The sequence below is a fragment of the Lissotriton helveticus genome, chromosome 5_1 (assembly GCF_964261635.1).
Source record: "Lissotriton helveticus chromosome 5_1, aLisHel1.1, whole genome shotgun sequence".
Taxonomy (NCBI): domain Eukaryota; kingdom Metazoa; phylum Chordata; class Amphibia; order Caudata; family Salamandridae; genus Lissotriton; species Lissotriton helveticus.
Window position 1 is genome coordinate 2,031,229,440 of NC_136065.1, and position 21,271 is coordinate 2,031,250,710.

At 46.7% G+C, this 21,271-nt stretch overlaps 1 protein-coding gene across 1 annotated transcript in view; it reads left to right on the top strand.

Annotated features, from left to right (window-relative positions):
• Positions 1-21,271, top strand: part of LOC144756209 (E3 ubiquitin-protein ligase TRIM39-like) — a 393,646-nt gene that overhangs the window by 22,465 nt on the left and 349,910 nt on the right. The window contains exon 2 of the mRNA XM_078645823.1: positions 16,787-16,882. Coding sequence (XP_078501949.1) covers positions 16,787-16,882 — 96 coding nt within the window. The remainder of the gene's footprint in view (positions 1-16,786; positions 16,883-21,271) is intronic.

Genomic DNA, 21,271 nt, shown 5'->3' on the forward strand with positions numbered 1-21,271 from the left:
ACGAGAAGGCTAGACAATGACGGAAACTATTGATGCAGTTCAGTAGCTTAGGAATGCAGAGGAGGAGGACTGAACTGATAGCTGGAACTATAACATACTTTTGGCAGACTCAGAGGCAGAGCCGGGGTGCACCGGGCACTGCAAGGCAGGAAGTAAGTGAAGGGTCGAGGATACAGGTGGGGGCTGTATCGCTCCTCAGCGAGGCTTTCAGGAGACAGGAGCTGAATCTGTGGTCCGGGCCCTTTTGAGGCCTAGAAACGGAGACTTTATAATGGAATAACGTGCACACTGAGAAACGTGGCAACATTATTTACATAGGCCTGATATTCGTAGTATTCACGAGGACTGGAAACTAACATACTAGAGGTGGACACAACTGTAATTGCGTCTTTAATCAGAAATGGGGAATAACATATGCATATTGATCATGCACACATAACATATGATGGATGAGGCGTAGGGACACAGAACATGGCAAAATTTACTTTTCCACAGGCTACATCTCTCATCCCTTCGTGCAGGTTGGTTCTGGCGGCGGCGGGGTCGTTGGTCAGGGAGAGGATCAGCTGGGTGTCGTCGGCGTAGGAGATTATGTTGAGGTTGTGTTGGCGTGCGATGGCCGCGAGGGGGCTCATGTAGACGTTGAAGAGGGTGGGACTCAACGAGGATCCTTGGGGGACGCCGCAGATGACTTCGGTGGCCTTTGACTTGTACGGTGGTAGGCGGACTCTCTGTGTTCTTCCGTCGAGGAAGGAGGTGATCCATTCCAGTGCCTTCTCCTGGATTCCGATGTTGCAGAGGCGCTGCACTAGGGTGCGGTGGCAGACAGTGTCGAATGCCGCGGAGAGGTCCAGGAGGATGAGGGCCGCTGTTTCTCCGTTGTCCATCAGGGTTCGGATGTCATCGGTGGCAGCGATGAGGGCGGTCTCGGTGCTGTGGTTGGCTCGGAAGCCAGACTGTGAGGGGTCGAGGGATCCATTCGTCTCGAGGAAGGCGGCCAGCTGTTTGTTGACGGTCTTTTCGATGACTTTGGCCGGGAAAGGGAGGAGCGAGATGGGACGGTAATTCTTGAGTTCGGTGGGGTCCGCTGTAGGTTTCTTGAGTAGAGCGCTGAGTTCTGCGTGCTTCCAGCTCTCCGGGAAGGTGGCGGTGTCGAAGGAGGTGTTGATAATGTCCCGCAGGTGGGGTGCGATGACCACGTCGGCCTTGTTGAAGACGTGGTGAGGGCAGGGGTCGGTCGGAGATCCGGAGTGGACGGAGTTCATTGTGCGGATGGTGTCTTCGGTGCTGATCGGAGTCCAGGCGCGGAGGGTGGTGGTGGGTGGCGTTGCTGTGGTTGTGGCGTGCGTCGGTTGGATGCTGAAGCTGTTGTGTATGTCCGCGATCTTGTTGTGGAAGAAGGAGGCGAGGGAGTTGCAGAGGTCTTGCGACCTTGTTCTCATGTAAAGTGCTCTAATACCTTGGAGTCTAGTTTGCGCTGTATTAAACTTCCCTCCACCCCCCTCCCACCCAACTAAAAAACAATTCTAATTCACATGCCTGATAGGGCGCACTGATACTGTTAAGTTCTATGCAATGGTAAATCCTTTTTTATTTAAATACATTTTTGGATGCTTAAGCTCACCACATATATGAGGCATGTTTTCTTTTTTTTGTGGCATATTGGTGCAATAATCGTTTTTGAATTAACAATTGCACTAGCGTTACCAAGACCACACCTAACGGCTTTGCCGATACTTGTTTATCTAGTGCAGCTTCTTGATGCCACACTTATTGTCAGGAAAGTGAAATTATGCAATTCCTTTTCACATAAATTACGGATCTGCCGCATTTACCACATCATCTGATGCATAATCTTCAGATTTTAACAAAAAAAAATAGTTTCTACCTCAAACAGTTCAAAAGTTAGTAAAATCGTACCAACACATGCTACCCGCATAGTGGAATGCCCTTTCCAAAGGTTGACTTCTCACCTTCCTGTTGCTTATTGCTATGTTTAAACTGAAGGGCAACCTATGCCCAGAGAGTGTTAACAGGTATGCAAATACAAAATAATGAAGTAATACAATCGGGAACTAATCTGCATTACGCAGCGTAAGTTGCCTTTTCTTGCTACATAATTTAATCAACCCTAACGCATAATTACAGTGGCTCTGATTATTATTTTTTATTTGCATTGGGCTTAAATACTCAAATTCTCGTGTGTGCACACAAAGCAGTCCACACACACTTTCTTTAACACCTTCCCTGCTGCCGTCGCGCGAGCAACCTCCCTGGTGCTGCGCACGGCCAACGCGGCCCCGCCCACCCTTTTGAACGCCCGCGGCGGAAAAAACACCGCCGTTAAGGCGTTAAGACACCTTCTTAGACTATCCAGATTCTATATCTTCCTCTTTACCTTACACATGAATGCACACACAAGCCATTAAACACTCACAAGCAGTCAAACACTCACACAAAAGGCTCATGCAGGGTAAAGGAAATTTTTACCTCTTTACCTCCGTGGCTTCCTTAATTGCCGCTCTCAGTGGGTCGCCTGGATTCCAGGGTGTGCACAATGCACACCATAGTTAAATGTGATTGACAGAGCAGTGTCTGAATGATATGGACACTGCTTTGTCAAACTCAGCGTGAATGTGAAATTCTCGACACCTACATGTGAAAGACATAATGCAACTGAGCTGCTGTTGAACGGTTCCGGTTCCTAAGGGCTCAGCACAAGGCTACAGGGGCACTTTGGCTGTCAGAGTATCATAGAGGCAGGCGCCACCCTGCCTCTGCAGAATTAGCAATGAACAGTATATCAGACAATAGTACTGGTACTCTCCTTGGCCTGGGGAGAAGTGCCTGTACTTGAAGGGATGAAAATAAGAAGTGCCAGTACTCGGTACCGGTGAGTACCGGCCCATTTAAAGCACTCGCACCAGCACTATCTTTAAGGGGGAGTTCCCTCATTTGCATGGAGGTCCCTTTGCCTCTGTGCCCACGCCGTATTACTGACATGGGCAGGGAGGCAAAGAAACCCTCAGGAGGCGCCCTGCGAATGCGCCATCTAAAAGGTGGCCCCCTGAAGGCAGACCTCTGGAGGGGATCAAGGGGGTCCCCCCCCAGACATCTCCTTCAAAAGTACATGCGGTTCGGCTGTAAAGGAGCCGCTCCGTTTTTCACACGAATGCGTTGTCCCCATGGCAGCAAAAGTTTGCAGCTTCCCTGGGGGCAGTGCATTCATGGTAATAGGGCACATTCTCACTATTTGTGCCCAGCATACCTTTTTAAAGGTGTGCCCGGCGCAAGCAATGAAAAGGTGCAATTATCATAATACAGCCCATGATGATCTCATGACAGTGAAGTCTCTCCAGATAACACTCTGACAACTCCTCACATCAGTCAAAGCAAAGTACTATACCAACATTTATGTTATGTGGATTTGTATATATTTTAAACAAACAAGGGAACCCAATAAGTGGACAGGGACCTTGGGTAGGAACTGTTTCAAGGAACAATGGTCCCTATCATGAAGAAGGTTTATAGGTCACAACAAATGAAAATAGAAATACAATGATATCTACTTCTTATGTCCTATTGGACATGATCATTTAATGTAAATGGTAAAAAGAAAAACATACAAGTGGCAACATAATTATGCCAGGGAATTCAGGCAAACAAAGAGGTGTGGGTGAACAATTTTCAACATTCAGGCCACCAATGAATCCACTGACGCATCCTAGCACATATTAATAAAGGTATGCAGTTATGTCAGGGTGCGAGAAATCGACAACGTTTCGATCCCTCTACAAGAATGCAGGGGTCATCTTCAGGACAAAAGAATAGATGCCCGAGGCAATTGCCTATTGGGGAAAAAAGGAAGGAAGGAAGGAAAAAAAACAGAAAAAGGAGGGACATAATTAGAAAATTAAAAGGGGATGTATAAAAGGTACAACACATCATGTGAATACCAGTGGGTGATGCATGCCAACATACCAGTTGGAGTGATATTATAGTGTAGGTCGAAGTAGTGAAGCATGCTGATTTATCCTATTATAGGGGCCATTGGGGGTGACGTTGATCAGAAGTGATTTGTGGGGAGTGGTTCAGTAATTGAGTTGTGATCATAGGTTGCATTGATACCTTGAATTCATTGGATGAGGTGCGTGGGTCAAAGTACCTGCGTCCGCGCCCGAAGAGGAATGCCAATGGGGTGCAATGCACCAGGCCATCAAGAGGCATATATTCCTAGAATCATATAGAGATAGAGTTGGTTGGGCAAGGATCTTGGCTAATCCCTCGCAAATACAGAGAAACACCAAATTCAGGCTCATACAAACATACATCACACATAGGGCGTACCCATCCCCAGATAAATTGAACAAATACATCCAGTAGACCAACTCAGCATGCCCTCGTTGCCTGCAGGTGAACGCAGATCTTTTACACATGCTGTGGTCATGTCCTTCCCTGCAAACATACTGGCAGGGAATAACAACGGCACTCGCAAATGCACCGACAGACACCCAACTACAAACATGGGAAGCCTGTATATTGGGATTCTATCCCAGATCAAAGAAGCACAGTGTTACCTCCAGGTTTATCGTCCTAGGACTCCTAGTCGCCAAAAGACTAATTACTAACAGCTGGAAAAACAGAAACCCCTCCGCTTTCAATAGCTGGAAAACATCACTGGCGGTGTGGACACAGGCAGAAATTACGTCCTTGCACAGGGAGGAAATAGCTGGTCTGCGTAAATATCCTATTGCACAATATTGGGATGTAATGCTTTAGGAGCTGAAATTTGCAGATAGGGAAATCGAGAGCACTAATTCACAAAATGAAGACAGTTTGGATTCAGACACAGCCATGTAAACACACCGCAATCCAGTTTGTGTCAAATGAAAGAGTGTACAGGGTAGGAACGGGCTGGAGTAATATATAAGAGGGTGGGAGATATGTACATAAATAACATTCAGTAGGCAATTAATACTACTTGCTTGAAACAACCTAGACGTGACGGAATGTTATTGTTGTTTCATTAATTATTGTGTTAGACTTGCTTCAAGCTTTACTCATGGACTAGACAATGGGGGTTTGAGAGGAAATAAAAAAGCCAGGTGGACAAGCGAATATATTGGGGTATGACAAGACCCGAATACAATCATTTTAATGTACTCACAATGTTGGTTACATATAATGTAAGGTAATTACTTTGCATTAATATTGTAACGCCGATTTCCCTCAACCGGTCAACTGAGCCCAAGCTGACCAAATTTGCGATGTACGAATGTATAAATGAAAGCACCAGTAGAACCCCAATAATCACAAAATATGCTGATGATACACACTATACCTGAAAGACTCCCCTGTTTTAGACACCGAGCACCCAAAACACTGCCTGCACATCACCCAGACCTGGATGCCCATCATCTGCCTCAAGCTCACCCCAGTCAAGACAGAATTCCTTTGGATTCACCCTGAAGACCAACCTCTTATTTAGGCGAGACCTATTGCATTGCATCACGGACAATGGGAGGGAGGGAGAGGGGGAAGGCACGGACAGCAGGAGTGCGAGCGGGGGTAGAAGGCACCGACAACGGGAGTGGGGGGGTGAAGGCACCGACAACTGGAGTGTGGGTAAGGGGAGAAGGCACCGATAACGGAAGTGTGGGCGGCAGGTGGTGTGGAAGGGGGCAACAAGGCACAGACAATGGGAAAGAGGGGGACAGTGGGAGAACCTCATTATGGAAAATATTTCTCACAGTCAAGTCAAGGATCTTTATTCGGTGATTAAAAAACACCATAAAAGCACATATATACACACAATTTAAAACATGATTTCATATTATCTAGACCTCGACTCATAATTATACAAGTAGTTTTAAAATACTTTACAGGGTCCATGATCAGGCCGACCCTCTTGTTTTCCTTAATCTTAATGAGACTTTAGCATGTCTCAACTTGGCTTGTTTTAAAATATCCACCAAAAAGCTGCGCCTAGGTGTAGCATAAAAAGAACACAAAAGTACAAAATGAAGGATGTCCTGCGGAGACCTATAGTCGCAGCCACAGGCACCATCCTGCTCAATTGATAGTGTAAAACCTGGTGGGTCAGCTAATAAATTAGGTAAAAGATTGAGCCTAAAACGAGACATTAAAAACCTCTCCTGAGCATTATACATGACGTAAAGGTACGGTTCCATGCCCTCCGTGCTCTTCACAAGGTCATGGGCAATTACTGAGCGTTTGGTCCCTTCAAATGCTTCTCTACGGGTAGCTCTCCATTCCAGAAACGCTCTCTTAATTTTGGGTTTGTCCTGAGGTAAAATTGCTGTGGGGTTTGTAAAAAGATCCTTCTGGTTTAGGTCTTCCAAGGTAGTCTTCACATATTTCAACCACGATTTTTCCAGACCTTTATCCCGGTCCAAGCAGTCTCTTAAGATTTGTCTGCTCTACGCTGCCTCAGGGTTTACCCAGATTTTCATCCATGCCCTTATCGGTCTAAGCTTGACCAGATCCTCAATGTATGGCCTCCCTAGTTTCCTGTGCGCAATTACAGTAGGAGTACTCCGGGATATTTTCAAAATAGATCGCAGATATTTGTTTTCCTCCTGCTGCAGTTGTTAAACATTAACAAAGCCCCACACCTCAGAGCCATATGTTAGCTTTGGAGCAGCATATAGAGCTGTACAAGTTCAGTATTTGTTCGGACAACCCAGCCTACGCCCATAACCTGCTATAGCACCATTTGAGGATATCCGTCTGCTACATCGTTCTTCCACCAGGGAATAAAATTTTAGCGACCCGTCAAATATCAGACCGAGGTAGGAAAAAGACTGTACCTTTTCTAATGTGTGGTTCCCTATTCTATAAGAGAACTTTTTGCATGGTTTTGTGTCAGCCAGCATTACGTAGGACTTTCTTAGGTTGACAGAAAGATCTAATGTTTCCATGAATTTAGCAAATCCATCAATTAAGGTCTGTAAGCTCTTCGAGGTACGGGCCAGCAGGACCGCGTCATCTGCGTACAAAAGCACTGGGATATGACGCGTTCCTGCTCTCGGACAATCTGTCTTCAAGGCAACCAAAGCCTGCTCTAAGTTGTTAATATAGAGCGAGAACAAAAAGGGGGCAAGAATACAACCCTGCCTCACCCCACTAGTACATGGGAAGGGTTCTGTATTCTCCCCCTCCGTGTTATAGCGGACCTTGGCGGTGGTATCCCGATGTAGTTCTCGAAGGATATTAATTAGGCCCGGGTCGATTCTCAGATTACCCATCAAGGTCCAGAGTTTTTCCCTATTGACATGGTCAAATGCGGCTGACAAGTCCATAAACCCCAGGTAGATTGCTTCATTGATGGTTTTAGTGTATTTTGCCACCAGCAAGTAAAGGTTCAGGCATTGATCACTTGTGGACCTCCCTGTCCTAAAGCCGTTCTGGGTGTCTGAGATGACATCATGTTCTTCGATCCACTCTGTGAGACGATTAAGAATTACCCGACCCAGAACTTTGGCAGAGACCATCAGTTAGTGAAATAGGCCGATAGCACTGGGGGTTGTCCCTGTTACCCTTTTTAAAAATAGGGACGATTATTGCCGTGGACCAAGAACGGGGTAAACCCCACCTAATAGCCGCATCTAGGACTCTAGTAAGTATAGGGCCCCTTAGATCTATGTTACTCGGGTACAAATCTGGAGGTGTGCTGTCAGGGCCTGGGGCTTTGTTTCTTGTCAGGCCCTCGATTCCTACCATGACTTCCTCTATGGAAAATTCTACTACTTGGCCCTGCTGGCCTACCCATCCCCCCTCCATGGCAGTTTCCTGGCTGTGATTATACAAGCCCTTGAAGTGTGTGAGCCATTATTCTGGAAGGATGTTTGCACTGATCTCAGGGGCATTATTGTCCTGGAAACATGGTTTATTAATTATTCTCCAAAATTTTGCCATGTCCCTCCTATCTGCGGCCTCTCTTAAATCTGCCCATGCGTCTGCTTGGAGCGATAATTTCCTCTTCTTTACTGCGCTCTTGTAAGCGTGTCTACACTGCACTACTCTTTGTGTATCCCTTGGATTGTTTTTTAGGCAAATTTTTAGCTCTTTCAGGGCGCGCGAACATTCCCTGTCAAACCATCTTGGATGGGTGAAATTATTCCTGGGGGATCTTGTCTTCATGAGCCCCTTAATCAGACTAGTTACTAGCCCAAATGCCCTAATTACCTGTGGGCCCTCGACCGCAAGATCTAAACACTCGCCAATAGGTACTTTACCAGCTACCAATAGTGATTTATAGAAGGCCTCATCATCAATTTTTGACCACCTAAGCCGTCTTCCCTGGTCCGTTACCCTAACAGAGGTCCCAACCACGGGTCCTATCTTAGGTCGACCCAAGTAAATACGCTATAAAACCAGAGGATTGTGGTCACTAAATGGGCTCCACTCAATCCCCACCGATCAAGTCCATTTTTTTAATAGCCTGGACGCTAAGATATAGTCAATGTAAGACGAGCACCCTCTCCCTTTAAAAGTTGGAGCGAGAGTTCCCTCTTTCTCCAGTCTAGTCATGTCAATAGTGTGTTCCAAGACATGTGTTTTTAAAAGTCTACTAAAGACCATTCCCTCTGCTGTGTGTTCAAAATGGGGGCCTTTCTTGACTGGACAACGGGACCATTCTGCATTCAAGGGGAATAACGTTGGGCATAGGTGGCAATTAAAATCACCCATGACAAGAACAGTGGGTTCCGAAGACCCTTTCCTTTTGGCTAATTCCTGGGTGAGTCTATGGTCTAATTTCTGGAGTGTGGGATTATTTCCTCCAAGGGCTCCTTCATTATATACATTAAACAGGATCAACCTTATCCCACTGCCCCTAAAGATATTTTAAACAGGCTCAACCTTATCCCCCACCGTCCTGCTACCAGCAGAAGCGGCCGCTCCACACGCTGCTCCTCACCTCTCACCGGTATCGTAGCGTTTCACGCCTTGCACTGCCTCAGCCTGCTAAACTGCTGCATCTAAATTGATTGTCTGCATAACTATTCATTTAACTTGACAGCGAGAGTTTGCCCCGCCTGCCTATTAATAAATAATAATAGCGGAGGCACATTTGAACGTAGCGCTAGACTGCAACTTTTTGACTTGTGCTGTTGCGCTGCCTGCAGATTTTCCGTTGCCTGATTGTGCCGACTCCACTGCCATTTGTTTTCGAGGCACTGCCGATCGAACCCCAGTCCTGTAGCATTATCGGATTGCCGCCATTTTGTTTGTTATTGTTTGTGCCTTCCTGCCCTGATCTCCACCCCGCTCCCGCCTCCCAGCTGACCTCCCCTCCCCCTCCACCATCCATATATGACACATGCTCTTACGTGCAGCGTTCACGCGCAGCGATCGCGCCCCATGCGCGCCGAAGGTGCACCAAAGGTAAGCCCGTCTGCGTCCGTCCGCGCCTGGACCGCGCCCAGCGCCACACCCCCGAGCCCCCGCAACCCCCACTCCTCCCGCTTAACGTATGACGCCTCGACCCTCCTAGCCCTTAACCACGAACGCTCACTAAAATGCTTCGAAGCCGCCCCAGGACGTACCCACGGTCCTTTTGCCTGCCATTGCTGCAAATTTACCAGCATCAAGATCCACACCATTTCCACTACCCCGAAACCCAGCTCCGACTCTAACCATCTGAAGTGCATCCTGCTGAACACCCGCTCGATCCACAGACACGCAACTGAACTTTGGGACCTACTTGACACTGCCTCTCCGGACATCGCCTTCCTTACAGAAACCTGGATGAACGCATCATCAACACCCGACATCGCCATAGCCATCCCGGACACTTACAAGATCACCCGAAAAGACCGCACCAATCCAACTGGAGGAGGCATCGCCATCGTCCACAAGAACAACATCAAAATCACGACCAGCTCCGACGATAACCTTACAACCGCCGAACATCTCCACTTCCAGATCCACACCGACCCTAGGACCACACCCCAGGAACCCGTAAACAATTCAGCGAAAACATCACTGACTTCATCAGCCCACATGCCCTCGCCTCCGAGAACTACATTCTACTAGGAGATCTCAACTTTCACCTGGAAAAGAAAAACGACAGCAACACCACCACCCTTCTTGACAACATGGCCAATCTCGGACTCAACCAACTTGTTGACACCCCCACCCATGTAGCCGGACATACACTCGACCCAATCTTCACCTCCAGCAAATACATTTCCTTCGATCGCACCACATCTCTCCATTGGACGGACCACAGTTGTGTTCACTTCAGCTACAAAGCCACCTCGACCCACAACCCCCCACTACCTATTCCTCGAAGAAACTGGAACAAAATCACCACCGACCAACTCCTCACATCGCTCAACCAAAACCCACCCGCCCTCTCATCGGACCCAAACCAAGCTGCCACCAAACTCAAACAATGGATCACTCACAGCGCTGATGAACTAGCACCCTTGAAAAACCATCACAACAAACAGGACAGCAAAAAGGCCCCCTGGTTCAACGACGACCTTAAGAAATCCAAGAAGCTATGCCGTACTCTCGAGAAAAAATGGAGAAAAAACCCAACCACCGACAATATGTCCACCTTCAAGGCAGCCTCCCGCAAACACTACCAACTGATTCGATCCACCAAGAAATAAGCATTCAAGGATCGACTCGACAACAACGCCCATAACAGCAAGGAACTATTCAACATCGTCAAAGAATTCACCAACCCCACCGCAGCCTCAAACGACATCACCCCCTCCCAAGCCCTCTGCGATTCGTTATCCTCCTTCTTCTACAACAAAATTGCCGACATACATAACAGCTTCGAAAACAATTCCAACGAACAATCCTCTCCTCCGCCCTCAGAACCTAAACCGCCCTCCAACCACCTCAACGCCTAGAACGCAATCACCACTGAAGACACCATCCGCCTAATGAACTCCATCCACTCTGGCTCGCCAACCGACCCCTGTCCCCACCACATCTTCAACAAAGCAGACTCCATCATCGCACCCCATCTCCGTGATGTCATCAACTGCTCCTTCAACTCTGCCACCTTCCCAGAAAGATGGAAACACGCCGAAGTCAGCGCCCTCCTGAAAAAACCCACAGCAGACCCTTCTGAACTTAAAAACTACCGCCCCATATCCCTCCTCCCTTTCCCTGCCAAAGTCATTGAGAAGGCCGTCAATAGCCAGCTCGCCGCCTTCCTTGAATCCAACAACCCCCTCGATCCCTCACAGTCCGGCTTTCGAGCCAAACACAGCACCGAAACAGCCCTCATCGCAGCTACAGACGATATCCGAACACTACTGGACAACGGAGAAACAGTGGCCCTCATCCTACTCGGCCTCTCTGCCGCCTTCGACACAGTCTGTCATAGCACCCTCATACAACGCCTCAGCAACATCGGCATACAAGGGAAAGCCTTGGACTGGATCATCTCGTTCCTAACTGGGAGTACTCAGAGAGTCCGACTTCCCCCATTCAAATCAGAGGCCACCGAAGTCATCTGTGGTGTACCACAAGGATCATCACTCAGTCCCACCCTCTTCAACGTTTACATGAGTCCACTCGCATCCATCGCGCGTCAACACAACCTTAACATCATCTCCTACGCTGACGACACCCAGCTGATCCTTTCCCTCACCAAAGACCCTAACACCGCCAAAACCAATCTTCACGAAGGCATAAAAGAAGTAGCCGAATGGATGAAAAACAGCCGCCTAAAACTTAACTCCGACAAAACGGAGGTGCTCATCCTAGGATCATCCCACCCCCGCCTGGGATGACTCATGGTGGCCTTCGGCTCTGGGCACAGCACCCATACCCACAGACCACACATGTAACCTTGGCTTCATCCTGGACTCCTCACTCTCGATGACCAGACAAGTCAACGCGGTCTCATCCTCCTGCTTCAACGTACTTCGAATGCTCAAAAAAATATTCAGCTGGATCCCCTCCGTAACAACAAAGACTGTCACCCACGCACTGGTCACGAGTCGACTAGACTACGGAAACACCCTCTACGCCGGAATCACAGCCAAATTACAGAAAAAAACTCCAACGCATCCAAAACGCATCAGCGAGACTCATCTTGGACATCCCTCGCCAAGACCACATTACCGGCAACCTGAAAGACCTCCACTGGCTCCCCGTCAACAAGAGAATAACGCTCCGTCTCCTCACCCACGCACACAAGGCCCTCTACAAACTAGGACCCGAATGCCTCAACACTCTACTGTCCTTCTACACACCCTCCCGCCAACTAAGATCCTCCAATCAAGCCCTCGCCGCAGTGCCGCGTATCCAAACATCCACCATGGGAGGTAGATCATTCTCCTACTCGGCGGCCAAGACCTGGAACTCACTTCCCACTCACCTCCGCCTTACACAGAACCATATCTCCTTCAGGAAAGAACTTAAAACCTGGCTATTGGATAAATAATTAACCCCCTCCCCAAGCGCCTTGAGACCCTCTGGGTGAGTAGTGCGCTATATAAATTCTTGAACTTGAACTTAAACCCCAATGACTGGAGATTATGAGAAATCCAGGATGGGCTAGTCCATGTTCCTTGCAGATTTAAATCTACATATACGGATAGTCCTCCCATTGCTCTTCCTGATCTCGATCTCAGGGCGGGCACAAAAAAGCATTTATACCCAGTCATATGAAAGGGGCTGTTATCCACCACCCAGGTCTCTTGTAAACTAATTATCTGGAACTAGTTTATGTATTGCCGCCATTCAATGTTGTCAAATTTACTCGCTAGGCCGGCAATGTTCTATGAGATTATTTTTAACCCCCTTTCTAGTGATTGATCACAAACTGACCCCTGGTCACTTAGGCTTACAGTATCAGGCCCGTCATCTGCCCTTGAGGACATTGCTTGAGCCCCTCGACACTGTAGTGCGAGCGGAGACAAGTCGTCCCTTAACTCCACCTCACAACTGGTGGCTCCTGCTACATTCCCGGTCTCGTATTCCAACGTACTTGCTGGTTTCACAATAAAACCACCTTGTTTTATATGGGCCTCTTCTATAGAGGACAACCTTTTGTGGCACCCTCAACCCCACACCTCGCGAACCCTGCAGGTTCCTATTCCCAGCTCCTCTTGTTGCTGCCTTCTCCGTTTTAAGGGGGAGCCTTAAAAGTCAATCATTTGGGACATCAAGGGGCTAAATCTGTTGGTCCATTTGGATAGTACCCAATCTCTTGCCACAGGGCCATACGAAGTGTGAAGTGTGATACCACGCCTTGTTTGTGTTTGGCTCTTCTCTGGATTTCCCCAGACGGTAGGCCAGATCATAGGGGGCGTTTTGTCTCGGGTAAAAATAATCTAATGGCAGGGATCTTATGCTACTTGCCTGGTTAATCATCCCACAAGATAAAATGTGCTGCACTGCACTTGTGTCCCTGAAATTCACTATGATGCAATTCCCCACTATATCTTTACTCCTGGTGCCAACCCAGCCCACCCTTCTAACATGGAGGATTTCCCTGTTTTTGCTACCGTTTTTGCTACCTGCAAGAGGCCTGTTCTTGTTCAGCCAATGTGTGGTCTTATTTTTCAGTTCAGTATGTGACTCACTCTGCTCTTTCTTTAAAACTGGGACCCCCGCTAGAACCACTACATAGGGGCACGCCTCAGGTGGTAAATTTATGGATGGTAGTGTTTCACCAGTTGATGTGTTGGCCACCTGCCCAGTCTGGTTTGCCACTACTGCTTCAGGTTTAGAAGAGTGATTACTTGGCCGTTCTATTAATGGCCCAGGAAGTCCCGCCCCTGCCCATGACGCCCCATCTCCAGAACCCGTGCCCTTGTTCGAGTGCTAGAGAATGCCTAATAGACTGGGGGCCTGTATGACCGTAGGTATCACATTCGGGGTCCTGCTGGGTTGCATAACCATCTGTTGGTCTTGACAAATGTCAATAATAATCGGGTTATTCGTGGTGCCATTGTCCAGGGATATTTCATGCGCCTTGCCCCTATTCTTTAGTTCATTTAGAATTTTGTCCAGTCTACTGCCTAGTGGCTTTATCTGACTAACAATAAATACTTCTAGATGGTTTTGTAACTCCAGTACTGTTTGGGCCATCTAGCTCGGGGGAGCTAGCGACTGAGGCGCCTGCTCAGCCCTAGTTTCTGTCAGCGGATTTCCTGGTGTGAATAAGGGAAGGCTGCTGTTGGTTTTCTTAATTCTTGGTTTCTTAGGGCAAGTTCTTCTTTTCCTACTAGTTACAGCTTTTTTGCCGGGCATAGAATCCACCCTATCTTCACCAGTACCCCTCTGCACACAGGTAATGGCCTGATCAGAAGACTCTGAGGCAATGAGTGGGGAGGTGACCCTAACCTCATCCCCTAATTCCTGGGGTACAGTGGAATGGTCAAGTATTGAGGTAAGTGACAAGCGTCTTTCCGTGCGCTCTATTTCACTTGCTACTACCCCAATAGCTTTCCTCAACATGCGATCAATTGCGGTGGGCTGTGCAATAAAGAGGGGGGTATACTTTTATCATGTAGGACCACCGGGGGGGCGAGTTCAACTTCGCTTTAGTTGAACGGGTTATCACTTTATTGGCCATACTAGGAAAAAAACAAAACAGAGTACCCCGGAGTGAAAGTGGTTATGCAAGGTCTTACACACACTCGGATTGAGTTTCCTCCCCCTGCCTGAATGCAGTTCAGCTTAGGAAAAAGAAAATAACACACACCAACCAACCCCCAGCACAGTCCCTCTCAAACAACTTGCGTTTTGTTGGGCCCAATGCCACTATACACCCTTCTGATTTTTCTTCCTCCTTGGTCGCCGATAATCCCCCTACTCCAGTACCAGTCACCAGGACCACGGGGGGCGGGGGGTCCGGCCCGGCCTCCTTCGGCCGCAGACGGCCCCGCCCTTGTCCCGGCGCTGACCGCGCGCGTCCCGCGTTGCGGGGGACCGGAAACAGTTAAATAACCACAGGTGGACAGAGGGAGGGGCTGCCGGATCACTCACGGCCCGCTGTTCTGAGTCCTGGCCCTTCTGCTGCTCCTCTCATCCTCAGCAAACACACGACGCGTCTCCCGCGAAGCGGGAGGCGCAAGAGGTAGATCTTCCCCACAGGTGGACGGAGGGAGGGGCTGCCGGATCGCTCACGGCCCGCTGTTCTCTGGGGCTTTGAGTCCTGGCCCCTTCTGCTGCTGCTCCTCGCCCTCAGCAAACACACAACACGTCTCACAGTCTAAATAACACGTACAGTGTAACACTCGAAGTAAAGGGGCCAGTAGCCATGGGAGGGTACAAACAACGACATGGCTGTAATAAGGTGGGACTAACAAGCCTCATAATCAATCAGAAGACCGCATTTAGGAAGGACAAAGGCACAAGCCAATGAAAAATGTGGGAGGGGCTTACCTCACCTACTGACCTACAGCAGATCTTCACCAGAGCAGCGCTTGCGCACTGACTCTAGGCTCGACCTAATAACATTTGGGAGATAAAGAACACTGTGAGGCCTCCTTTATCACTCCTTTTTAAAAATATTTTTTCTAAGGTAAAATCTTCTTCAATCTAAATATTATTTTTGGTATGTATTTTTCTTGGGTGCTTCTTGTTGTTTGTGGTATTTATACAGCAGAAGTTGAGCTAAAAGCACAATGTACAGTGTGAAAAGCGTAGATGCTGTCAACATGTCTGGTTCCTGCATTTAGTGTTTTTTTAAAAAGGTGATTCTTCAGCTCTTTTCTAGATTGGAGAAGGGGTTGGGCAGTCTTGATTGATACGGGCATGTTTTTTGCAGATACTGGATGGAGAGATGGAGAAGGCCTTTTGCAGATACTGGATGCAGAGATGAAGAAGTCAATTTGCTTCTTTTCTTTTCTTTTTTTTCTTGCACTTCTTTCTCTGCAATCTGATGGTGTTCTGGCGCAGATACTAAGCTTGTCACCCAAATGTGCGGGTGCATGCTATGATGGCTTTGTAGAGGATGCAGCTGGTTTTGAAGTTGGTGTTGCCTAGCTAGAGGAGCCCATGGAAAGTTAGTGATCATATTTTTTCATGACCTTTATGAGGCGTGTTGATGCATGTAAGGTGTCCTTAATGGGGGTCCAGTGTGGATCTGGGAGGCCGTATAGCAGGACATTGTCACAGCCCAGATGAGGGAATAGGAGGACTGGAGGAAAATGTATATTGTCCCTGTCTAGGAGGAATGTTTTCACTTTACTCAGTAGAGAGCTGGTAAAAGACAGCCTTGGTTTTCTTGGCGATGTGTGACCCAAGGATCAGGTCAATGCTGAGTGTGAATCTGAGGGCGGGGCATTGGATGGATGTTTGGGGTCTAATCCTTCCAAATCTATTTGTTGAGCCAGGTTTGGACTCGTTCTCGTTTTTTTGCACTATTTTGGTGAGGTGGAGTTTGTTAGGTGCTGGACATCCATCCTTGATAAGGTACCAGTGTTTGAGGTGTTTCATGTCAGCAGCAAATGAGTCTTTTGTATGTACTGAGGAAGACGTCTAAGCAGGACCAAAGAACTCACTGAGGGGTAGGAGAATGCAAAGTGTCTATGTTGTGTCAAATTCATATAACAGATGATGATCACCTTTGAAGCCTAATGAAGAACGTGTGTATGCGGAAATTTAACATAATGACCATTGAGTACCGTGTCTACAGTATTTACGCCAACAAATGTAGTCTGTAGCATCATAGGCAAGCTGCAAAGATGAAATATTCATGCTTGCTTGAAACAATTGATCTAAGTAGTGGTATGCAGAATAGCTGTTGGATAAGATTAACACATGGACTGTTTTTCAGAAAACACTTCATGGCCACGTGGAACGACTGAAAAAGGAGCTGGAGAGCCTGCAGACATGGGAAGCTGAGCAAAGTAGGACTTCATCGGAGGTGGAGGTGAGAGGTTTTCTGGCTGTATTTGTTGAGAGATGCGAGACATGGAGGCCTCTTACTAAAATGAAATAAAGAACCAAGGGGGTACGTCTGAGAGTCAGGACTTGAGATGAGATGTGGGGCATATTCATGATGGAACTTGAGGTGAGGGACTTTGGGGTAAACCTGAAATACCTGGAAGTGGGAGACCTGTGAGTTCACCTGGCAGCTGGTGTTGAAAGACATGCATGTAGGTACATCTGATGGTCAAAACCGGAGTTAAGAGACATGGGCTTACACCTGACAGTCAGAATTGATGGTGAGAGCCATGGGGTACCAGTAATGAACACAGGTGGTGTGAGACATGGAGGTACCTCTGGTAGAATTGGGGGTGAGAGGCATGGGGTAACTGACAATCGGAGCTTTAGGTGAGAGACTTGGGGTACCCCTGATCATCACAACTGGAGGTGAGATGTATGGGGCAACCCTGGCAATCAGCAATGGAGGTGAAAAACGTGGCCGTACCTTTGACAGTCCTAACTGGAGATCACCCTGCATGGCACTACCCCTGATAGAACTGGAGGTGAGGGGCATGGTGGTACCCCTAACTATTAATACTGGAAATGACGGACAAGATGATATCCCTGACCCTCCGATGTGGTGTCGGCACTCCTGTCAATCAGATCTGAAGTCTGGAGACCGGGAAAACCTTTACAAGCTAAACTTCAGGAAAGGGGCATCGTTGTACCTTGACAGTCGAGCTAGAGGGGAAAGGAATTTGCCTTGTGTTTGTGTAAGCAATCCATTATTAGGACTCTTCTGAATGACATCAACTCGCTTTATCTAGGGCTGCCTGAGTATCTTATTAATTTCCTTTAAGCCATTGAGAACTCCAGTGCTAGCTGATTTTGGAACCTCCTTTGTGCTCGTCCATGTCCCGCCATCTAGCACTCTACGCTGGCACCTGGTCTTTAGCGCACTGCATATGCTGGTGTACCTTGCACAAAAATGGCCCAATCCTTATTCGTCAAAGAATCTTCCCAAACTCCAATGCCAGAATTATTTGTTTTGGTACTGATAATGGTATGGCCACGCATCCTGACAAGTGACGGAGGAAACTCAACATGCATTTGCAATGCAATAGGTCTCGCATTAGGAAAGTTTGAGCTATTGGTATTGTAAATGACACATTTTTTATTTATGTGTTGGTTTTGAAAATAGCGAAATTAATAGCTTTTTCATTTACAATGGCAATAGTTTTAACTTTCGCAAATGTGACACCTAAAGCATTTGTATTGCAATATGTGTTGTATTTACGTGACTTAGATGTATTGCTATTACAAATAAAAATGGCTTATTTTTTTAAAATTAATACTTAAATAAAAGTTATTGTAATTTATAATGGAAATAGCTTTTATAAATAACTTTTGTGAAGATTATGTTCATTGTATTTTATTGTGACGAAAATCCAAGAATAGAAGTGAAATAGTAACATCTTATTGTGACATTTGTAATAAAGCTTGAAACATTGAGAGAACATATTTGAACCAGTTGTTGTTGAATGGTTGCACAGATTGATGCTGTGGTGGCCCTGAGTGATGTTTTGGTGGAGACGAGTGATGCTGTGGCGCATAGTGATGCTGTGGTAGCGCATAGTGATGTTGTGGTAGCGCATATTGATGTTGTGGTGCCCCTGAGTGATGCTGTGGTGGTGCTGAGTGATGCTATGGTGATGCGATAGATAGATAGATGGAGTGAGTGCGATAGATAGATAGAGGGAGGGCAATAGATAGTGAGGGCCATAGATAGATAGACAGATAGATAAAGTGTTGTCATGTATTCCTATCGGTTCTGAATCGATCCCCCTATTCCTGACCCTATTCTAGTTAAACAAACCAACAAGTTAACTAGCAGGCAGCCCATGAGGCAGAAATTCCCCATGATGCAGATACCGTTATCTGACGCAGTCACACTACGGCACAGGAACGTGTTATCTGATTAGGTCATAACGCTTGCGATCTAATTAGACAAGCGATATTCCTCCAGCCCCTGATAAGGCATACGGAGTTCTCATAACAAATCAAACCTATGACAACCTGGGCAAAACCCTGTGGCCATTGTTTTGATTTCACCGAGAACTTTAGTAAAAGAATGTGCTAACGAGCAAATCGTATGACATCTTTATTGACGTATCTATGTCCATCCTTACGTCAATCTCGGCACCTTAAAGGTATAAATATTACCGATCTTGCCATATGCAAACACACGCGTGGTGACGAGACGGAGCAGCCATACTTGCCGAAGCCGAGAGCAGAGCAGACCCCGCTGGCAGCAGCCCCGCCTTCCTGACGCGCTGAGAGACGCGCTGCTTTCTCCTGCCGAGAATCCAGCACCGGCGTTTCTGGGCAGCCCTCGCAGGCAGCCTGGAATATCGAGACCAGAGAAAGAGATACCATTCCTCATTCATCCTAACTTCCAGGTACAGAACTGAATAACCCCTCACAGAGAATTCTTTAGTTATTCACTTGGCAAAAACAAACTTAACTTAAACTGTAACTTTCTATTCCCGCCCACGTATTAGGCTTAGGTCAGGTACACGGGGTAGGCGTATTTAGAAACACCAGTTGAGTACGTTTAGTCAAATGTATATGTGTATGTAAATATATTTTATTCATTTTAAACATCATATGGCTTAGAAACCATATCAATGTTTTTACAGTATTACTTTATACTATTGCTTTTAATGTATGCACTTTACTTAACTATAAGTATTGCAATAATATCGATCCATTTCTCTTGTATGAGAAAAGAGACTGATCAATAAATAACACCTTTTTATTGAACACGCCCGTCTCTTCCTTTTCTCTACATTCTGATGAGACTAAGAATGCACGTACTGACTGAGTAAAATGATTTGCCTTTTGTTCACACGACTCTCGAGATTGACTCTTGATTAGGGGAGAGCAAAGTTGTCATGTTCTATGGTTGTCAGAAACTAAATCCCTTCTTGTCTAATCAGGGAAGTTAATTCCTCCTTGAACATTCGAGAAAGTTTCTAGCGAACTCTGAGCTACGCTGGCAAACCCAAAACTTAAGTCTAGTATCGACAGTAGTAGACCTAGTTAACGTCTGGCCTAGGCCTTTACTGCTGTAGGTATTATTCCAATGCGCAGAGCCTATTGGGAAGATAGGAACTACACTACATGGCGCCCAACGCGTTTGGAAAGGGCGATAAAACTAACGTAAGACATTTAGAGTAACTCAGTCGTGCTTTCTCACTCAGACCCCTTTTCCCATAATACTCCAAAGACGTCTGGAGTGGGTGAAAGGTAATATCCTCCAAAACCTCGCAGGAGGGAACTCCTATGTATGGTTCTTGGTATAGTCAACGTTGAAGGATAAACGGTTCCAAAATATTATGCATCTAATCTCTGTTTCCATAAGAAACCTGATCTGCAAACAAACAAAATAAGCTTCCTGTCGGTAAAATGGCAGAGAGTGATGATGAAAGAGAGGCAGTTAGATTAGCAACTGAACTCGCAGATGCTGATGCTACCATGCAAGCAGCAGGCGCGGATATAATACTCATTCCGGTCATCAAAAGGAGATCTATAACTCTAAAACTTATAGAAAATGGACTGACACCTAGAGGTGGCACAGTCATATTCGTAATTGAGGCACACGAATATCGGCAGACAGAGGTATATTATTCATGGATACATTTTCCAGCAGCTAATGCTGTAACAAAGTACTTCCACTATTACAAAATAGAGGAACCTCCTAATGAGTACACTCCTTTCGAGGAGGTGGAAGTACCACTCAAATTCCAAGAGCATTTGCTCTTATTTGATGGCGCCCTAAAACATAATAATCACATCACCAGGCTCGGTCCTTTAGGTAGACCAGGAGCAACGTGGCCGGTACTAGCCGGATACACACCACATCCAGACTTCGAAAGAATGCCTGCAGCAGATCTTTTAGTACAACTAAAACAATATATAAAAATCATGTAGGATGGGATGAGGACTCTCCTCCTCACAAAATCCAGTTAAAATCACAACCTACTGCACAAAGGCAGTACCCAATTAAGCAAGAAGCTAAAAAACAGGTAAATGAAATACTAGATCAGCTAGAATACCAGGGGGTGATTGAAACTTGCACCTCACCAATGAACAATCCTTTGTTTCCGGTCTCCAAACCAGACAATTCATATCGTCTAGTTTTGGATTACCGACACCTTAACACATGTTGCAAAACTTTTGCAGTGCAAAACTCACACAGTGCTGCACTGATGAATAACATAGTGCGCAAAAAATACAAAACAACCTTGGACATCTCCAATGGATTCTTTTGTCAAAACATAGCACCAGAGAGCAGATATTTAACTGCATTCTCAGTAAATGGCACTCAAAA